This window comes from Carassius carassius, chromosome 2 (genome assembly GCF_963082965.1).
Source record: "Carassius carassius chromosome 2, fCarCar2.1, whole genome shotgun sequence".
Taxonomy (NCBI): domain Eukaryota; kingdom Metazoa; phylum Chordata; class Actinopteri; order Cypriniformes; family Cyprinidae; genus Carassius; species Carassius carassius.
In genome coordinates, this window is record NC_081756.1 from 13321776 (window position 1) to 13342752 (window position 20977).

The 20977-nt window shown below is 40.5% G+C and overlaps 1 protein-coding gene across 1 annotated transcript; it reads left to right on the forward strand.

The window, feature by feature from the left end:
- The first annotated feature begins 1942 nt into the window (after positions 1 to 1942).
- LOC132103220 (acetylcholine receptor subunit beta-like) lies at positions 1943 to 20751 on the forward strand. Its single transcript, XM_059508146.1, has 11 exons — positions 1943 to 2313; positions 4169 to 4302; positions 8055 to 8099; positions 8516 to 8625; positions 9902 to 10010; positions 10657 to 10801; positions 11445 to 11630; positions 12055 to 12278; positions 16498 to 16673; positions 20026 to 20173; positions 20372 to 20751. Exons 1-11 carry the CDS (start codon positions 2253 to 2255, stop codon positions 20510 to 20512), a joined length of 1479 nt encoding a protein of 492 aa, XP_059364129.1. The 5' UTR covers positions 1943 to 2252; the 3' UTR covers positions 20513 to 20751.
- The last annotated feature ends 226 nt before the right edge of the window (positions 20752 to 20977 follow it).

Genomic DNA, 20977 nt, shown 5'->3' on the forward strand with positions numbered 1-20977 from the left:
GCACATGTTACTCAGTTAGGACAGGTATCTTGCATGAAGCCCCTGTAAACACACACACACACACACACAGGTATCTGACGCACATGTTACTCAGTTAGGACAGGTATCTCGCATGAAGCCCCTGTAAACACACACACAGGTATCTGATGCACATGTTACTCAGTTAGGACAGGTATCTTGCATGAAGCCCCTGTAAACACACACACACACACAGGTATCTGACGCACATGTTACTCAGTTAGGACAGGTATCTCGCATGAAGCCCCTGTAAACACACACACAGGTATCTGATGCACATGTTACTCAGTTAGGACAGGTATCTTGCATGAAGCCCCTGTAAACACACACACACACACAGGTATCTGACGCACATGTTACTCAGTTAGGACAGGTATCTCGCATGAAGCCCCTGTAAACACACACACAGGTATCTGATGCACGTTACTCAGTTAGGACAGGTATCTTGCAAGAAGCCCCTGTAAACACACACACACAGGTATCTGACGCACATGTTACTCAGTTAGGACAGGCATCTCGCATGAAGCCCCTGTAAACACACACACAGGTATCTGACGCACATATAACTCAGTTAGGACAGGTATCTTGCATGAAGCCCCTGTAAACACACACACACACACACACAGGTATCTGACGCACATGTTACTCAGTTAGGACAGGCATCTCGCATGAAGCCCCTGTAAACACACACACAGGTATCTGACGCACATGTTACTCAGTTAGGACAGGTATCTCGCATGAAGCCCCTGTAAATCTTGCATGAAGCCCCTGTAAACACACACACAGTGTCTGATGCACATGTTACTCAGTTAGGACAGGTATCTTGCATGAAGCCCCTGTAAACACACACACAGTATCTGATGCACATGTTACTCAGTTAGGACAGGTATCTTGCATGAAGCCCCTGTAAACACACATACACACACACACACAGGTATCTGATGCACATACTCAGTTAGGACAGGTATCTCACGTGAAACCCCTTTAAATACACACAGGTTTCTGATGCACATGTATGACATTTTAATAACTGACAGTAGCCTACATTATAGGCTTATAAGAATCATGCAATGGTGTAAACAAGTGCAGCGCTTTTATTCATATTGTTAATAGGTGGGTTGACAAATATTTCTGGTCAGTAGAGAAAGGTTAAGTTCATCCACTTTTCCTTTACTATAAGTTACAAAAGAGTTTATTTTATATTTTTGTTAAAAGTGTGACCGGGGATTTTGTTAAAAGTGTGACCATGGTGTATTCCAATATTTCAGATTGATTTAATGGCGCGATTGTGTAATATATTAGTGTGTGACTTTGAAATAATTCACTTTGACATGACATACATACTCAATTTGAACCTTGTTTCTATTAGCGGCAAAAAAGAAAACACCGACCGTTGGTGTATCCATAGAGACAGTATATAAACAATGTATCCTCGTACACTTAGTGCGCATGACCGGTGACCTATGCAAATTTGGAATTAGAGGAACGCCTACTTTACAACGTCACAATTTTTACGCTGTACTGAAACCGCTGGAAATAAGTGAATCCCGCAGGGGCGGACTGACCATCTGGACTTTCTGCAGAAGTCCAGCCGGCGGCCTGGCTAGTTCATCATCAAAGAAAAAGAGTCAAATTAAGTGACGTTGACGGCCGACAAAAGGGGGCAACAAAAGCAATCTATTTTTGCTATTTTTAAACACACACAAAAAGACTGTAACAATACAGATTCTTTATCAAGGTGTCATAAATTCATTAGAGATAATGTTATAAAGTTAAGTTTTTAAAGATAATGTTTTTGACAAAAAGGCATGAATGAAAATACAAATTAAAATGTAAAAAATTAAATGTAAAGGTATTTGAATTAGTACTCTTTACAATGTTTATGAAAGAAGTCTGTTAAGCTCACAAAGGCTGCATTTGTTTGATAAACAGTAATATTGAGAAGTAATATAAGTTTTGACAACTGTTATCTGTTTTATCGTATTTTTTTTAAATCCCCATTTTGATTCGCATAGTTCTTAAACATAACTGAGATATTTTTCTAATATGAAAATGCTGTTTTATCAGTCAGACGTGTGCGCGCGGCCGAGTGGGGCGAGTCTGTAACCCGAGCTCAGTGACAGCAGTTTGACTTAGTTGTCGTTAACTGACACTGTGTGCTGGAACAAACACGGATGGACACACACGTTAACTTTTTATGAAGATATCACTGTAACTTAATTTGCTGAATCGCCATGAAGGCCCAGGACTGGTTTATTGTCACCTGCTGCCTCTGTGCCCTGAGCGCAATCGCAGGTAAGGTTAAGTTTCCAAAGTGAATGTGTCGTGTGAACACCCAGTAAACTTTAAAGTGACGCCGCGTCTGATCTGATATGATTACCTGATAGTAAAGGAGGGTTGTAAAAGACCATTTAAACGTTACTTTCTTGTAGGCGTCTTTGGAATTTGTTTGGTACTTTTTCACTTGTAAGTTGTGAATTGCGGTATAACTCTCCAAACAAATCATCGAACATATTAATTCAGTCATTAGCCTAAAGCATTTAAACTCAATTCACAAAATCACAGATTATCTTTCTCTCTTCTAGTAAGCTTTTGATCTAAACATGTTTTACCTTTAAAGTAAAATGCATATAGCCTGTAATTTGCATATATTTTCAATCTATTTTAATACATAATCCCAGGACATGATTTTACAGTATACCAGACGGTTTGATAAACAGAGGTCTTACCATGACAGAGGCTGTCAAATTGCTGTAACTCGCCCCAATGTGAAAAGGTCAATTCCAGTATCATGTCAGTCATACTGTGAGAATATTTTGTCAGGAATGCGGGCTGTAGTGAACCATAAGTGGCATTACAGTACAATTATTAGGACTTTCACAGTTCTTCTTTAAGAATTGCCACACAACCTCATGACAGTGAAATATGTTTATTGATTACACCTTTGGATAGATATTAAAGTTATTAATGTCAGTGTTTTTTTCTTATATGATGTCTGTCTCATAAGTCTCATTATAGTTCTGTAATATTTTTAATTCAAAATCCCTAAGGGTGATTTGAAACATGTATCTGTCATTGTTTTCTATCGGCTTGACTGATACATAAATGAATGTTTTTGCTTAAACCAAATGTTCCCATGGTATGTCACAATAATGGTGTGAAAGTATGGAATGAGTCTACAGAATAATTGACCACCTGTAAAAATGGTACCAAAGCGATTTAACATAAAAGGGACATTTTCTAAAGAATACAGTTTTTACGAGTATCCATGGATAAATTGTAAATTAACCAAAAGTCAGACTGTCATGATCTTCAGGACCTCTTTATATTAAAAGCTGATTGAAAGGTGTTTCGGAGAGGTTAATTGTGGTAATTATTTTAGGGAAGCTTTCAGTGGGACTGTTGAGCAGCAGATGGTATAATCTCTGTAATGCCTCATTTATTTTACAGTTTAAACGCTCATTCAGAAAATAATAAATAACGATTTCTAATTTCCATATAGTTTTATAATTGATACTGTCTTTTAAAATTGGAATATGTCATTGGGGTTTATTTACTCAATAAAAGCCACTTGAAGTTATTACTCAAAAGAAAAGTCGGTCAAAACACAGTAAAACTGCTGTAAATGTGTACATATTCTCAAAGCAGCAGCCGTTGGTAAGGAAGGTGGCGCGTGGGGCGACATGTCATTTGTATCTGTCAGTTTGTATTCTGGAGGGCTCGAGGTGGCGAGACTTGATGAATGTTGCACCCCTAGAAGGCCCGCTTATAGATGCAGCTAACCTTCGAAAGCTTTGGGGGAAAAAATGGCAGGCGAGATGCATAAAAACATCAGCGTTGGCAAGGCAAGTGGAGTAAACAGTCACCCTCAATACTGTGCATGATGCAGGTCTAAGAACACCCAAGACTCTGCAATTGGCTGAGCCTCTTATCTGTTTAGCTATATGTTCAGATTTTTAGATCCATCCATCATTACACAGTACTATATTCAAAGATTAGGCAGTAAACTGCCCAATACACATGAAATTGTGGGCTTTAACCTGCAAAATATTTAATACTCAGACTCTTTAAGATTAAAGGCTATAGGTAGGAGAGAGTTGTGCTGCTGTATCTATCTGCTTTCTCAGAAACACAACAACATATTTTCTAGGTGCAACAGAAGCAGAAAATCAGCTGATGAAGAAACTGTTTTCTTCATACAATATTAAAGTGCGTCCTGCAAGGAGCCCAGAGGAAAGAGTCGTTGTGAGGATAGGCATGACCCTTTCATCATTCGTCAGCCTGGTATGGAGATGCAAACACACATGGGCAAAATCATTATGAATGCCTGACAGCTAAAAGCTGTGTGTTGTGTTGGACATTGTTTCCCATTGTGTCGCAGTGTATAATGCTGATATTGTTAAAGAGGCAGTCCAAAAACTTGAGAGTCATTTTATTATGAATTTTATTTTATTTTCCTTCCTTCCTCAGGAGTTTTTACTTATGTCACATATATTTCTTAAAAGCACAGCATCAAAAATAAACCAGACTCTTTATATCTAAGGGCCACAGTGAATAGGAAAAATAAAACATGACTGGTAATAGTATAGTATGACCTCTTATGAAATGCTGTTAGTTAGAGTTAGAGAACAACTGGTTCAGCTGTTCAGTGTGTGATGTGAAACAGGTCATGCTATCCTTCACTTCCTATCAGTAATTTAATAACTATGTTTCCTGTAACACTGCACATGCAAAAAGTTTCTAAAAAAGTAAAGTTTCTAATTACCTTTTCATTACTCCGAACAGAAAGGAACATGACCCTCTCTACAGGCTTTATGAACAGTGATTTCACATGATTTTTGCTTGACCAGACAAATGTGTGTCTAAAACAAGATACACATTGAAATAACATTAACGTATCACTTTAAATAACTGTATTCAGCCCGGAACCATCCACACATTTAAATCACTGCTTTTATTTTAATAATATAAATGGAATATAAAGTGTATATACAATGTCTATATGAGTGTTATGGTGTGTGCTGACCCACCCCCCATCTGTTTGTGCTCTGTAGTGAGACTGGGACAGCTGACATTCCTACACTAGTTTTAAATAGCATTCAGGACTGTGTACTGATCTGACCATTGAGCCTCAGTTCTTACCCTTTTCGTCTAATCAAATCCCATCACCCCTTCTCCTATTGTAGCCATGGGTTCTCATTATTTGTCTTGACTTTAAACATACATCAGAGGCAGAGAATTCGGGGATCCTTCTTTATAGATATGCTCTTGTTTTTCTTACAAATCATCCATTTAAATGTCAACCATCAAAGAAACTCAGCAGATTTTGAAATAATAATATTCACTGCTAGTATATGTAACGATATCAACCTTCATATTCATCCGGAAGAAGGAGGCGGGAACCGGCGGACAATCAAAAACATTTTAATAACAACAAAATAAACACAAAACAGCGCACCAGCCCCTCACGGACGACTGGTGCGCATAAAATAAAACCCAAAACACAACTAAAAGCCCAGGCCTGGTCCTCTCTCGTCCTTCACTGTCGTCGCTCCAGTTTTATATCCTTCCATCTCCTCCATGGGCCTCGAGACCGGTGGGACGAACAGGTGTAGTTCATCTCCAATCACTCCCCCGGCCTCGCTCCCATGTCCCTCGGCCCCGCCCCACTCGTCACATACCCCCATCGCCCCTCGCAGGCCGGGGGGTACTCCCGAGACTGCGCTCTACTCCCCCCCCCCTCCCTCCGGGGGGGCCGCTCCCGGGGACCTGCGGGAACCTGGGGGTAGGACAGGCGAGGCGAGAGAAAAGGAGATGGAAGGAGGAGCGACAGAGACGAGAGAGGGGAGAGAGGAAAAAAAAAAAAAAATTCCGGTTCCCAGACGCACCGCTGCTCGGCCCTCCACCAGCTGGGTGATCTCCTCCGCGGTGCCTGGCGGTGGCACTGGACGGCCCTCGGCGGACGGCACGACACTCCTCCGCCGCCCGGTGGACGGCGACGGCTCCTCCGGTTTTGGGCAGCCGGCAGGAGTCCCCCGTTCCCTGCTCCTCCCCGTTCCGGCGGATGGCAGCAGGCTCCGGCCACCTGGCGAACGGCGCCGACTCCTCCGCTCCCTCACGGACGGCAGCCGTCTCTCCACATCGTGGGCGGCCGGTAGCGAGCTCGCCCGTCCCCGGCAACTCGCTCCAGCCCACCGCCTCGAGCGTCCATGGCGGCACACTCCTCGCCAGCTCGTTGGCACCGCGGATTCACCACAGCGGCGAGGGATCTTCAGCAGCGCGTCCCTCCTTCTCCCGGGCTTCGGCACCACTGTAATGATATCAACCTTCATATTCATCCGGAAGAAGGAGGCGGGAACCGGCGGACAATCAAAAACATTTTAATAACAACAAAATAAACACAAAACAGCGCACCAGCCCCTCACGGACGACTGGTGCGCATAAAATAAAACCCAAAACACAACTAAAAGCCCAGGCCTGGTCCTCTCTCGTCCTTCACTGTCGTCGCTCCAGTTTTATATCCTTCCATCTCCTCCATGGGCCTCGAGACCGGTGGGACGAACAGGTGTAGTTCATCTCCAATCACTCCCCCGGCCTCGCTCCCATGTCCCTCGGCCCCGCCCCACTCGTCACATACCCCCATCGCCCCTCGCAGGCCGGGGGGTACTCCCGAGACTGCGCTCTACTCCCCCCCCCCCCTCCCTCCGGGGGGGCCGCTCCCGGGGACCTGCGGGAACCTGGGGGTAGGACAGGCGAGGCGAGAGAAAAGGAGATGGAAGGAGGAGCGACAGAGACGAGAGAGGGGAGAGAGGAAAAAAAAAAAAAAAAAAAAAATTCCGGTTCCCAGACGCACCGCTGCTCGGCCCTCCACCAGCTGGGTGATCTCCTCCGCGGTGCCTGGCGGTGGCACTGGACGGCCCTCGGCGGACGGCACGACACTCCTCCGCCGCCCGGTGGACGGCGACGGCTCCTCCGGTTTTGGGCAGCCGGCAGGAGTCCCCCGTTCCCTGCTCCTCCCCGTTCCGGCGGAGGCAGCAGGCTCCGGCCACCTGGCGAACGGCGCCGACTCCTCCGCTCCCTCACGGACGGCAGCCGTCTCTCCACATCGTGGGCGGCCGGTAGCGAGCTCGCCCGTCCCCGGCAACTCGCTCCAGTCCACCGCCTCGAGCGTCCATGGCGGCACACTCCTCGCCAGCTCGTTGGCACCGCGGATTCACCACAGCGGCGAGGGATCTTCAGCAGCGCGTCCCTCCTTCTCCCGGGCTTCGGCACCACTGTAACGATAAAACCTTCATATTCATCCGGAAGAAGGAGGCGGGAACCGGCGGACAATCAAAAACATTTTAATAACAAAATAAACACAAAACAGCGCACCAGCCCCTCACGGACGACTGGTGCGCATAAAATAAAAACCAAAACACAACTAAAAGCCCAGGCCTGGTCCTCTCTCGTCCTTCACTGTCGTCGCTCCAGTTTTATATCCTTCCATCTCCTCCATGGGCCTCGAGACCGGTGGGACGAACAGGTGTAGTTCATCTCCAATCACTCCCCCGGCCTCGCTCCCATGTCCCTCGGCCCCGCCCCACTCGTCACAGTATAATATAGTGTTTGGTGGCTACAATGTTGTTTACATTCACTATGGCTCCTGCTATGGAGGTAGAGCAATTTCATTTTCAAGCTAAATATTACAGAGATTCCTTTAAAGTTATTTAATATGATATAACTTCCCCTAAATAGCATAGTGTTAAGATATTACATCCTAATGTTCATTTTATAGCACTGAAAGTTCCAGATTGCTGCTATTTCTTTGAAACTATTCTCTTTGGTGAAGTAAATATAAATGAAATATTTTTCCATTCTGTGTCTAAAATGTGAGTTGCTCAATAAAGAACTTGTTGTTTACTGAACACTTGAAATCGTGCTGTTTTTAAATGTAATATCAGTAATAAAACCACTGATTGCACGGTCTAAACTCATGCATCCACTAATTGATGAATTCTTTTGATTTGTTTTGTTTCATGTTATTTGTGTTCTAGAACATGAAAGATGAGGAGATGAACACTATTGTTATTATGAACTTGGTAAGTCAGCACAATTTCTTCTGGCTCATTTGTGTCATTTTGAGAAATAACGTCTTGTGTGCAATTTAAATTTATAAAGCGTCATTTGCATTGAAGAAAAGTTATCTGTCATCTATCATAATATCATGTCCTGGGCTAAAGTTACCACACAAGACAAACTCTGACAATAAGAACTAGGATCAATATACAGTAACTTTGAATGCAAATGCAAAATTATGCAAATGCAGTTGATAATATGTATGGACAGATGTGCAGAGATATTACATTTGGTATAATTAATGACACAAGTCAGATCATTTGAAATCATTTGATTACATGATGAACTGGTTGTACTTATAATTTCTTTGATGATCCTTATTTATGTGCACATGAACACATACATAAACACAAACAAACACCCTTTTGTGCTCTTGCAGGAGTGGAATGATTATCGCCTCTCCTGGAACCCAAAAGATTATGGGAGAATTGATGTGTTGCGCATCCCATCTGGAAAATTGTGGCTTCCTGATATTGTTCTCATTAATAAGTAAGTTCTGCGTCTGTGTGTCTTTGCATATTATCTAAGAGAACCTATGAGTGTCGGGCACATTATCTTGGAGAGCCTTTGCTGAGTTTCTTTAAGAACAGCAGAAAAAAATGAAATTATCAAAGCTTTTGTGAAGCTTGTCAAGAGATGTGTACTTTCTCTATCTGTTCCTTTCTCAAACACTCTCACTTTAATGTTCAGGTAGACCCCCATCACTGCTGGTGTAAACATACTCCCTCCTTCATTCATCTCTGCTTTATAGCCAATTAAACAACACTGCTGTCCACTAGCAGTCTTTCTGGTCCTGCATTCACTCCTACACACACAAACAAATTACATCCCACAATCCGTTCAATGAGGGACATCTTTAAATCCCACAGCAACATTACCGTAATAGATGGGAAGTTTTAAAGGCCTGGTTTGTGTCCTATGAGGATTATATACAATACCAGTGCTCTGGGATTTAGGGCTCAAATTGTTGATCCCTCTAAATTGTAGGTAATACTCTTACCTATTATGAAACAGCCATACAATATGTGGTAAAAATAGCAGAATTTGACAGTGTCATGTTGGTAACTCCAAGCTCCTAAAATGACAGAAAGTAGTCTGTACACTTTGTACACTGTATCCTAACTCATATTATAGCTTTGTGTAAAGAACGGATGGAAATATAAGCCATTATTCATTGTAGGTCATACACGCATACACACTTAGGGTTACAAAATCATAAAGAGGCAATGCCATTTCCCAGCACCTAGCACAAAGCATACTGAGACACTAAATTTGAATATGTGCAAGTACAGTAACATTTTAGTTTTTTTGGTAAACTATCTCTTTTTATTTAGCTTAGCTACAGCGATTCTTTCCTTTATTTTGTCCATATTAGGGCTTTTCGAGCATGTACCAAGATTATTTCCTGGAGGCATTCATTCTCAATTACCTCCCAGCAAACTCATGCCACAATTTCAGTTAAAACTCAATGGGCTCAGGGGAAGGTGGGAGAGACACGGACTCCTGCTGGTGTTGCTTTTGGACAATGTTTCTTTAGAAAATCTAGTGATTTGAAATCTGTTTTTTGTTTGTTTTTTTTTATATTCAAACATCACAAACTTGCTTTTTGCATCTAATACTGTCATTGTGGACTCACTCTTTTAGAATTTCAGGGGGGAATGACATAACAGTGTAACCATCTAAATTGTCTTAATTTTGAGGTTCACGTTTTAAGTAATGACATACAAGTTTGTTACTGCATTAAAAACCCTGTTTGTGTGTGCAGCAATGATGGCGTATTTGGTGTAGCTCTACAGGTCCACGTGCAGGTCTACAGTAACGGCCGTGTGACGTGGACTCCACCAGCTCTTTTCAAGAGTTCCTGCGGGGTAAAGGTAAATTCTGAAATACAACAGAAATTTAACAAATTACTGTAGATGATGATGGGGTAATAAAAATCAAGTGCTCTACATTCTAATTCTTTAAATCAGTGCTCTGAAACATTAACAACATGCCATAAAAATTCTAGATGTGTATTAATATTACAGGTTCCACTATCATCAGTATTTTAATGTTTTCATTTAAGCACAAATTTTTAGGTATTGTCCTTGTTAATGAATGTTCAGCATCTTTCAGTAAATACTGTAGTAATAAGAGTAAGTTATGGACGAGACCTTTAAATACTGTAATGAAGTGTAAAATCATAAGAAGTTAAATGACGCATTAAATCACTAGTGTTTATGCTCAGCAGCACTGTGAATACTGGGGAGAATTTCTTCTACTTTACCTTATATAAGTGAGGATCTCTCACTCTCTCTGATTCTTTTGTACTTGTTTTGTAAATGTTTCTCCCCTCCTTGTATTGCTGCTTTTGTTTGGCCTCGCTCTAGTTTGGCTGCGTTTGATGTTCCGTCTGGTCTTTGCTTGTGTGAAAAGCAGAAAGAGAGATGATTAAAGGAAGATCTGAGAGGAAAGATGCTCATCAGACAAGCACACATACTAACATGCACAAACTATTGGTACCTTTTTCTCCATCTGCAGGTGACATACTTTCCTTTCGACTGGCAAAATTGCACCATGGTTTTCCACTCGTATACATATGATTCCTCAGAAGTGGATCTGCAGCATGGCCTTGATAAGAAAGGAAATGAAATCCGAGAGATAATCTTCGACACAGGCTTTAGTGGTAATGGCACTCTAACACTAAAACACTGCTACCTTCTGACATTCATACTGAAAAGTCTGTGTTGTTCATTAATGAACATTAGGATCGTTCAAAGAATTAATCTCACTACAATATCAGCCAACTGTAAACACCCTTGAAATGCCCTATTAACCTCCCATAACATCTTAACAACAGCTTAAAAACAACCACTGGGGGAAAAAATAACATTTTAGTAACTGTTAAGAAACCACATAGAACGGGGTGTCCAAGCCTGTTCCTGGAGGGCCACTGTCCTGTAGAGTTTATCTCCAACCCCTAGTTAAACACACCTAAATCAGCTAATCAAGATCTTTAGACTCACTAAAAGCTTCCAGGCAAGCTCATTTTTGCAGGATGTTGGACCTCTGGGAGCAAGATTAGACACCTCTGAACTAAAACAACCTAGCAATGCCCTAGACAGCATATAGCAATGCTCAGCAACCTTTTAAACATTCAGAAGCTTTGTGAAGCCTTGTTTAAACCTCGCTTTGTACATGATTTCAGTCTATTCCCCATTGACTTACACGGCTTGATTTCACTCAGAATGATAATAATGTATGATATCATAGTAATGTTCCATCATGTATCCAACTGAACACAGTTTTTTTACTGATTTCTCATCCAGAGAGTGGCGAATGGCACATTCGTCACAAGGTTTCTAGGAAGAATGTGCGAGAGGACCTGTATGAGGACATCACCTTCTACCTGATCATCGAGAGGAAGCCCATGTATTATGTGTTTAACATTGTCCTGCCCTGTATCCTCATCACCATCATTGCCATCTTTAACTTCTACTTGCCACCTGATGCAGGTGAGGAATGTTTGCTTTTTTTCAGATTTGTTGTAAATGGTAAAATAAATCAAATCTGCTTTAAATACAGAACATAAAACAGGAGAGAATCTGTATGCACAGAAAATGAATAAACATCAATAAAAAAAATAGCCTTAGATTAGATTCATGTTTTATGGACCTTGACCTAATAAATGTCCAATTATTGTCCATTATAAATAGAGTTTATACCTGCACAATTAAGCAGGATCCGTCTTTCAGTTCTGCCAGTTAAAAGGGTAAAAAATCATGAAGGGATCATTAGCACAAGTTAATTACACAACTTATATAGTTTGGCCAGTTAATTCCATTATATACAATTAACCTTATCACCAAAAAAGCACATTAAGACTCTGTGTAAGTATACGCATGACTAGATCAAGAGAAGCTCTCTTTTTCTTTTCAGGGGAGAAGATGGGCCTTTCCATCAACGTACTGCTGACTTTAACTGTTTTCCTGCTTCTGCTGGCCAACAAAGTCCCAGAAACATCACTGGGTGTTCCCATTATCGTCAACTACCTGATGTTTACCATGGTCCTGGTCACCTTTTCTGTCATCCTCAGTGTTGTGGTACTAAACCTTCACCATCGCTCCCCCAACACACACCAAATGCCCCTTTGGGTGCGCAAGGTCAGTAAAGAAGCCTCTTGCCACAGAGTAAAATAAGATTTCATATAGTATTTGAACTTTTTGCTTTCTACTGTGATGGAAATGTTTTTTTTTTTTTTTTTTTTTGGTTGAGAAAAAAAGCATTTGCAAAACACAAAACTTTTGTTAGGAGACATCCTTTTGTGAAAATATTGTTGCGTCAGCTGCGTTCAACAAATTGACGGCTATAATGTTAAAATGACAGATGAAGAAAATGTTTCCACTTAGCGTTTGCTTTTATTCATGGGCACGCCAAAACAGCACAATCTGCCAATTACGAACTTATGAAAAAGGGCTAAAAATGAAAAACAGGCAAAAAATAGATAATGGTTCAAAATAGACAACAATTTAGTTTAGCAAAGAGACCATGCAGAAAAATAAAAGCATCTTTCCAAAAAGCAGCCAATTATGTTAGACTATTAACTAGGGCTGTGTATTGGCAAGAATCTGGCGATACGATACGTATCACGATACATGGGTCACGATTCGATATATTGCAATATATTTCGATACTGTGCATAAGGCGATATATTGGGATTTTTTTAAAGTAGGACTATAATTTTAGAAAAGTAATATTTAAAAAAGACATGATGTGCATAAAACTCAAAGAAGTTTACTTTTGGTAAACAATTCAGTACACAGAAAATCAAACAGTTTGGGATTTGTGGTTCACAGGTTCTTAGTGAGCAAATTTTTATATGCTCAAGTAGGCCATAATAAAAGAAAATACATAGCCCCTGTCACAATACATAACACATACACATTATGTGCAATCTGAAAAAAATAAAAGACATCTGTCTGTGTCAATAAAAATAATGCTTGCACTATTCCTAGAACACAGGGTACATCCAACAGACCAACACGTTTTGTGTTGTAAAAACACGAACACGATTCCTAAAGGAAACATTAAGGAACAAATGTAAATTGTCAATTAAAGAAAATACATAGCCCCTGACTGTGACATCTAGGCTAATGCATAACACATTAGGTGCAATCTGAGGTGCAATCTGTCATTAAAAAAATGCTTGCACTAATATGGGTACATCCAACACATAACACTTAGTGTTACAAAAACACAATTCCTAAAGGAAACAATATCTCCCGCAGAGGAGAAAACTCTCTCCGAAGAGACACTTGTACCGGGAATGCAAAGAAAGCGCTTCGCAACTTTGGATAGGTGAGGGTACTCGTGCTCATGGAACTTCCACCAACTGAGAGGATTCTCTGGAAGTGGCAAAGGGGGTTCTTCCCTAAAACGTTTAACCTCAGCTGTTGCAGTGTAATGTGCAGATTTTGGTGTTGCATTGTTTTTGGTAGAGGCAAAAGTAGGTCCAAGCAAGTCTGCCAAAGCACATGAGCTCCTTGGTCTCTTGCTGGGGGACTGGGTGGATACAGGGCCATCCTCGTAGTTTGGCTGATCAACCTCCTCTGACCAGCCAGTTTCCTCCATTGGACTTTCTACCTCTCCTTGCTGCTGAAAAACATTAAATCAAACTAGTATTAGTTTACAGTAAATTTATGTACACCAACTAAATCTTATCTTAGCCCAAATTCATCCTTTTTTTTTTTTGTGATTCTTTATTTAAACATTTTTAAATGTATAACTATGTACAACAAAGCCCAAGATCCTCCCACAATCATAAAATATAGAGATGAAACTTAATAAATTAAAATGAAATAAAGTGACAAGAAAAATAAAATAAAACTATAATCAAAACATACAATAGGAGGATACATATTAATCATACTATTTTTGTATATAGATTCAAGTCCAATTAAATGGAGATTATATTACTATTTATTTACACTGTAGGCCTAATGTGATAATATATTTCCTAATAATATTTAATAATATTTAAACATAATATTTCATTTGTGTGTGTATTTGATGTATTTATTTGTTACTTACATTCTGTTGCTTGGTGAGGTCATCCACCACAGCATCAGTTATTTTGAAGTAGATATCATTGGCCTCTGCTTCAGAGAGAAATGGTAGATCCTTAAACCGAGGATCAAGAGCTGATGCCATTCGCAGTATATCCTGTTCATCACCAGCATATCTCTTTCCCAGATCTTTTGCTATAGCAGCCTTGATACTCTTCACGGTTTGTGTGTCATCCAGGTGTTCTTCTGTGCCCGTGACAAGCTTTGCATAAAGTGGTGCAATGATGGAAACAGTAGGCATGCTCTCCTCTGACATCACTAAGGTAGCATCCTTCATGGGCTTGAGTGCCTTGAGTACTGCTTCAGCACATGTGATGTCAGCATCAGTCAGTGTGAATATATCCTTCTCACTCTTGCGGACCTCTGTTGAAAGGAGAGCTGCACAGATGGCTGGCTGCTGCTCTAAAAACCTGTCCACCATATCATACGAGCTGTTCCACCTTGTAACAACGTCTGTAATTAGTCTGTGCTTTGGTAGCTTGAGCAGGAGCTGATTTTGTTTAAGCTGCTGGCTAGCTACGGTGCTGCGTCTGAAAAATGCGGTGACGCGTCTGACCCTGCCGAGTAGTCGATCCACTGATGGCACTTTCAGCGCTTTCTGTGAGGCGAGGTTAAGACTGTGTGCAAAGCACCGTATGTGGCTCATGCCGGCAAGTTCAGCCGCCACATGCATATTTGCTGCATTATCTGTAACTAAGACAGGATCTTTTATGTTCAGACGCCACTCAGCAACGGCCTCTTTCAGTAGGGCAGCGATGTTCTCTCCGGTGTGGCTATCGTACATCGCTCTCGTCTGCAGTACACAGGATTCCAGCTTCCATTCGTCAGTTATGTGATGGACCGTAAGCGTCACATATGACTCGGTAGCCCTAGACGTCCAAGCGTCACACGTCAAGGCAACCTTCTCAGCTAAAGCTAGACATTCCAACACGTTTGTTTTAACCTCCTTGTAAAGATTGGGCACAGCGATATCAGTGATGTGTTGCCGGGACGGTATAGTGTAACGAGGCTCCATTGTTTGCACCATATAACGGAAACCTTCGTTTTCAACCACACTGAGCGGGCGCATGTCTTTACAAATGAAATAAACTACCGACTGGGTTATTTTGGTTGCACGAGTTGAAGTCGTTGGTAATTTGTGCGTTTGAACTTGAGCAAGGGTGAGTTGTGACGAGTCGACTCGTTTAGCTTGCTGTTCGTTTAACTGAGTGTCTGAATGGTGTCTTGCTAAATGTGCCCTCAAATTCGTGGTATTACCAGAGTACTTGACTTTTCCCTGACACAGTTTACAAACTGCATGGCTCCTGTCGATATCGGTGGTGCCCTCTTTACACTGGAAGCCAAAATGTTTCCACACTTCAGCACGGAATGCTGCGGGAGCCGGTCTTACATGTGGTTCAGCCATAACTACTACGCTGTTATTAGCTTCTAGCAAAAAGTTAAACACTGTGAGGACACTAGTGGTGCGTCTCAGCATAGCCATCTAGCGATAGGGATTTAAACATAAACATAAACGTGAACCGTCTTACCATGAATATTTTTGCACGTAAAAAAAAAAAAAAAAAAAAAAAAAAATCGATATTGCGTTTTTGAAAATCGATACAGTATTGCAAAAAAAAATATCGCGATACTCAAGTGTATCGATTTTTTCTTACACCCCTACTATTAACCTTTATCAGTAGCTGTGAGCTCTAAATTATTTAAACTTATTAGAGCCGTGGCCTCTTCATCACACCACAGTGACCCATTTACACCTTCTACTGTATTAACACCCGCTTCGAGCTACACAATCACAAGTGTACAACGTTACTAAAGATTATAGTAAAAAAGCAGCATTTCTTAATTCACATTCAGTACAGTTTTGCAGGACATTCACCCATGACAGCAAGGCCATGTGAAAACAGATGTGTGATGCAAGGCTGAAAGATTATTTGCTGGCCAAGTGCAATCTGTCTCTTTCTTTTAGAGCCTTTGTGAAGTCATTCAAATGAAACGTGGACACAGCCATCTCTAAGCAAAAGTTGTTTTACAACACTTAGTTTTAAGAAGCACTATTAATAAAATGCACTAGAAATTATTGTTTTGTTTACCGGTACATCATTTCTATTGTGCTGGGAAAAGAGGATGGACAAATTTTTAACATGCAGTTCATACAGCTCGAAAACCATACACTATTTGAGTAAGTCATAATCTGTTATTACAGTAGATGAATATTAATGTATAAACTTATAACACTGTAAAATTGCATTTCGTCTAGATATTTATCCACATGTTGCCTCCTTACCTGGGCATGCTGCGACCTAAAGTGGAGACCCCTCTGTTTCTTGAGAAACCTGCCAAAAAAGAGAACATCCAAGCCATCAGCAGAGTGGCCGATGAGTACTTCATCCGCAAGCCCAATAACACCAACTTCCTCTTCCCCAAACCCCACAGGTAAGCTCCTGATGCTATGATATTCTTAAACTCATGTTGATTTTTTTAAATACATTACTGAAATTGATTTGCATTTTCACTGCAGGTCTCAGACTCATAGACTCCACTGTATGTGTGTGTGTGTGTGTGTGTGTGTGTGTGTGTGTGTGTGTGTGTGTGTGTGTGTGTGTGTGTGTGTGTGTGTGTGTGTGAGTGTGTGTGTGTGTGTGTGTGTGTGTAAATGCCTTAGGGTTTGATTAATCCTTTACTCTCTCTTATACACTTTAAATCACCTCAACCAGGGAATTTCACTCTCAGCGAGCCGTGTGCGTCAGGGGTATATATGTGTGTGAATTGGAGGTGAGAAAAAGAAGAAATCATCACTAAAATAAAAAGAATCAGCACAAATTGACTCTGACACATTAGACCTGCCTTGCATCAAGGCTCAAGAGAGGCGGGAGGAGATAGTCCTGTAGTGACAGGAGAAAGTGTGAGAGAGAAAGGGAAGATGAGAGAGAAATTCAATGAGGCAGCGGTGTCTTGCTTTTTAATTGGTTTTATAGCGTGTTTTGGCACCATTGCCGCCATGTTTTAGTCAAATTAGTTTTTCCTGATTAGTCATCTGTGTCTGCTGACGTACAGAGTGAGGAGGGAGGGGGAAGGAAAAAGCAAAGGGATGGAAAAAAAATCTTCAAGACAGGCAGAGGATGCCAATGACCTTTTGTTTCATTAATTTAATAGACTCTTGTCTTGTGCAGCCACTAGCCACAATTTTGACTATTGCCATCTAGCTTATTCTGGCCAAGATATCTAAAACGATAGTTGAAACATACAATATAACCACAGTTTGCATTTTAAATGTGATATTTACCAACACCAAACCATTCAAAGGAAAAATTGTTTTTGAAAGACATCTCTTATGTTCATCAAAGGTGTGTTTATTTGACTGATTATAAATACAGTAAAAACTGTAATGTTGTGAAACTTTATTAATATTAACTTAACAGGGATAAACTTAATAATTAAGGGTTTTTCCCTGTGACGATGAAGCTGAATTCAGTAGGTATTAGTCCAGTCTTCATTATCACAGGATCCTCACCCTTACGAAAGGAAAATATATTTACCAATATATTTCTTAAAATATATTGTGATATATTGTAATATATTATTTTCCCTTTTTATTTTCTAATATATTATATATTTGAAAACAAATTGAATAATATATTGATGATACATGTATTATATAATATATTGCAAAATATCCAAACGATTGCCGCTTTCAATATATTGCAATATATCGGAAAAAATAAATATTAAATCGCATATATAAGAATATATGCCTAATATATTACATGATATTATCCAATATACTGCAATATATTTTTGTTTCATAAGGGCACATGGTCACTTTTGATCAATTTAATGCATCCTTGTTGAATAAGAGATTTGAATTCTTTAAAAAATAAATATATATACTCACTCAAGACTGTATGGTGGTGTAAATCTCATCTCAATCATACCACAATATTAGACTGGCATGGTTTTGCATTCAAATAATGCCATTGCAGACTCTACGATCTGACTTCAAAAATATATATATATCTATATATATATGGCTGTAAGTGTAGAAGAAAACTTTTAATGAGTGCTTAACAATATGTTGTACACTTTAATTTGATTTATAATCTGCTATGATGATGTTAGTGCTGTTTCAAGTCCTGGATGTTGGCACGTTTTAACACACACTCCTTAGCTGGGCTAAAGCTTTCCTCTGCTCGCTTCTCCCAATCCGCCGTGCTCTCAGCCCTGGCATTAACGTATGTCTGACTCTAATGGGGTTCCACTCAGGTCACTGAAGCTCACTGGGGAACCACAGACTACCTGCAATGAGCTCCTGTACCAGCACCTGAATACACAAGTGAGGTGTGAAAATATAAATAGTCACACTGACCCCTTGTGGTGGGAAAGAGAGCTGTCGTATCTGAAAAAATGGATGAAGAGAAAGAGAGGGGGCAGTGAGAGAGCAAGAAAGGGGGGATTCTTAATGAAACAGATGTTAGCGAGCAGATTCACAAAAGAGGAATGCCATACATCAGTGGTGATAAGCAGTTCATCATCGTGTTGGAAGGATTTCATGGGTGGGTGGTGACACCATCAGCATAAAGCAGGGATTTGGAAAAAGAGAAGGGAAAGAAAGAGAGAATGAATGGGTGAGTGGCTGAATAACTGAGTAAGTTAGTAAATGAAAAGTTTGACTGAATGATTATGATCTGCAGTACACATTAGGTTGGGTCACCTTGACACAGCAGTTTTGGGAAGCAGTCTTTTTTCTGATTTGGGATTACGTGGGTGCTCACGCACGCACGCACAGCAGGAAGGGCACACAGCCCAATGCATTCTAAGGCTTTAAGCGCTTGCACACTTTTCTCAAGGACAAAGTAATGTGATCCACCACAGATTTAGACTTGCTGTTTGAGGTTTCAGGCTGTGTTCATAACTTCCTGATACAGTCCAAGAAATTTACTGAGGTTAACTCTTAAAGTCACCATGGTACCAAAATGGACCATTCCTGTTGTGTTATGGATGTTAAGTGTTTGTGCACATCAGTAAATTATTGTTCTCATAATTTTTTATATAATTTTCTCTTCTGTGATGAGGTATTCACATGTGCAAGGGTGAGATAATAACCGCTCACCTCTAGCAACATTCACATGAGTTTCAGCAATAGCAAATTCAGTCTGGTATAGAATTTCCTTTGAAACAGTTTTCACTCAGAAATTGCTAGTAAATTTCACAAATAATTATAAAGAAATGACAAGTACCACATCAAGTTAAACTTGAGATTTTCTTTAGTAGAAAGACTTTGAGACTTTTTTTTTTTTAACATACTTCAATAACCTTTGTTTTATTTACAACTTAAAAGAAAAATACAGTTTACTAGTATTAGGACAAGTTTTACCACAAACAATAACTTTATATTTTATATTACATTTTTGTATTTGGAAGATGCTTTTATTCAAAGCAACTTACATTGCATTCAAGGTTTATATTTATTCAGTTGATCCATTTCCTAGCAATCAAACCCATGACCTTGGTGTTGCTAGTGACATAAGAATATGTTTAAAATGGAACAGAGCATTTCTGGTTTATTTGTTCAAATATTTGAATGTAACTATCACTATCGTTGAGTTAAAGTATGTACAGTATGTATGTTCTGTGGGACTTTCAGTGCATTGGTTAAGCATTACCATAAGCGTTTGCATGGTTATATAGAGTAGGTTTCTGGGCAGTGCACATGTCATGCATGTTCTGAATTGTGAAAATCATTGTTGTCATGTGCGGTGATATTCTTCCTCTATTCCCTGTGCTGCAGGTACCAGCCTGACGGTCCATGCACCGACCTGAGGAAGTTCATTGATGGCCCCAGTCATTACCTCTCCCTTCCTCCAGATCTCAAGTCAGCCGTAGAGGCCATCACTTACATCGCAGAGCAGCTGCAGGCGGAGAAAGATTACGAGGCAGTAAGTGATTTATGATAACTATAGCCAATTGTGCTAGAATTATAGGTTACTTTTCCTGCTTCTGTCTGTGTGTCAGAGCTTTGTAAATCGTTGTTCCCTTTGTTCTCACTGTTTGCCATTACCAATCATCTTTTCATTTTCCTTTTTTTTCCTTTCTCTACTTTCTCTCTTCTTTTCCTCTCCGCGTCTGCCTCTCAGTTAAAGGAGGACTGGCAGTATGTTGCCATGGTGGTTGATCGACTCTTCCTCTGGATCTTTGTGATTTTTACCACCCTTGGGACACTGGGCATTTTTGCTGATGCCAGCTTCAATGCCACACCTACTGACCCCTTTCCCTAAATCTGACGGTTGTTCTCTCTAGCCTTGACCTTTTCACCTCTAAAACATTGGCATGAGATGTGTTAGACACGGCTGTGTGTTCAGTTCACATTTATGGTGTTGTAAAGAAACAGAAAGAGCACAGCAATTCATTCACGCAATATTTCTGTAGTTAAAGCAGTCCTAAAAGGATAAAAACAGTTATACTGTCGCTGAGTTAAGTGGGATTTGTTATAATCACTTAAAATAGTATAAGTTATAGATTATAAATCGCACCTGAGTATAAGTCGCATCAGTCCAAAAATACGTCATGATGAGGAAAAAACATATATAAGTCGCATTTATTTAGAACCAAGCACCAAGAGAAAACATTACCATCTTCAGCCGCGAGAGGGCGCTAAACGTCTTCAGTGTAGACTACAGGAGCACTGAGCAGGATAGAGCGCCCTCTCGCGGCTGGAGACGGTAATGTTTTCTATTGGTTCA

Coding starts and splice junctions, on each gene's coding strand:
- LOC132103220 (XM_059508146.1), top strand. CDS start 2,253: ATGAAGGCCCAGGACTGGTTTATTGTCACCTGCTGCCTCTGTGCCCTG. Junction 4,303..8,054: donor TTTCATCATTCGTCAGCCTG/GTATGGAGATGC, acceptor TTTGTGTTCTAG/AACATGAAAGATGAGGAGAT. Junction 20,174..20,371: donor CGGAGAAAGATTACGAGGCA/GTAAGTGATTTA, acceptor TCTGCCTCTCAG/TTAAAGGAGGACTGGCAGTA.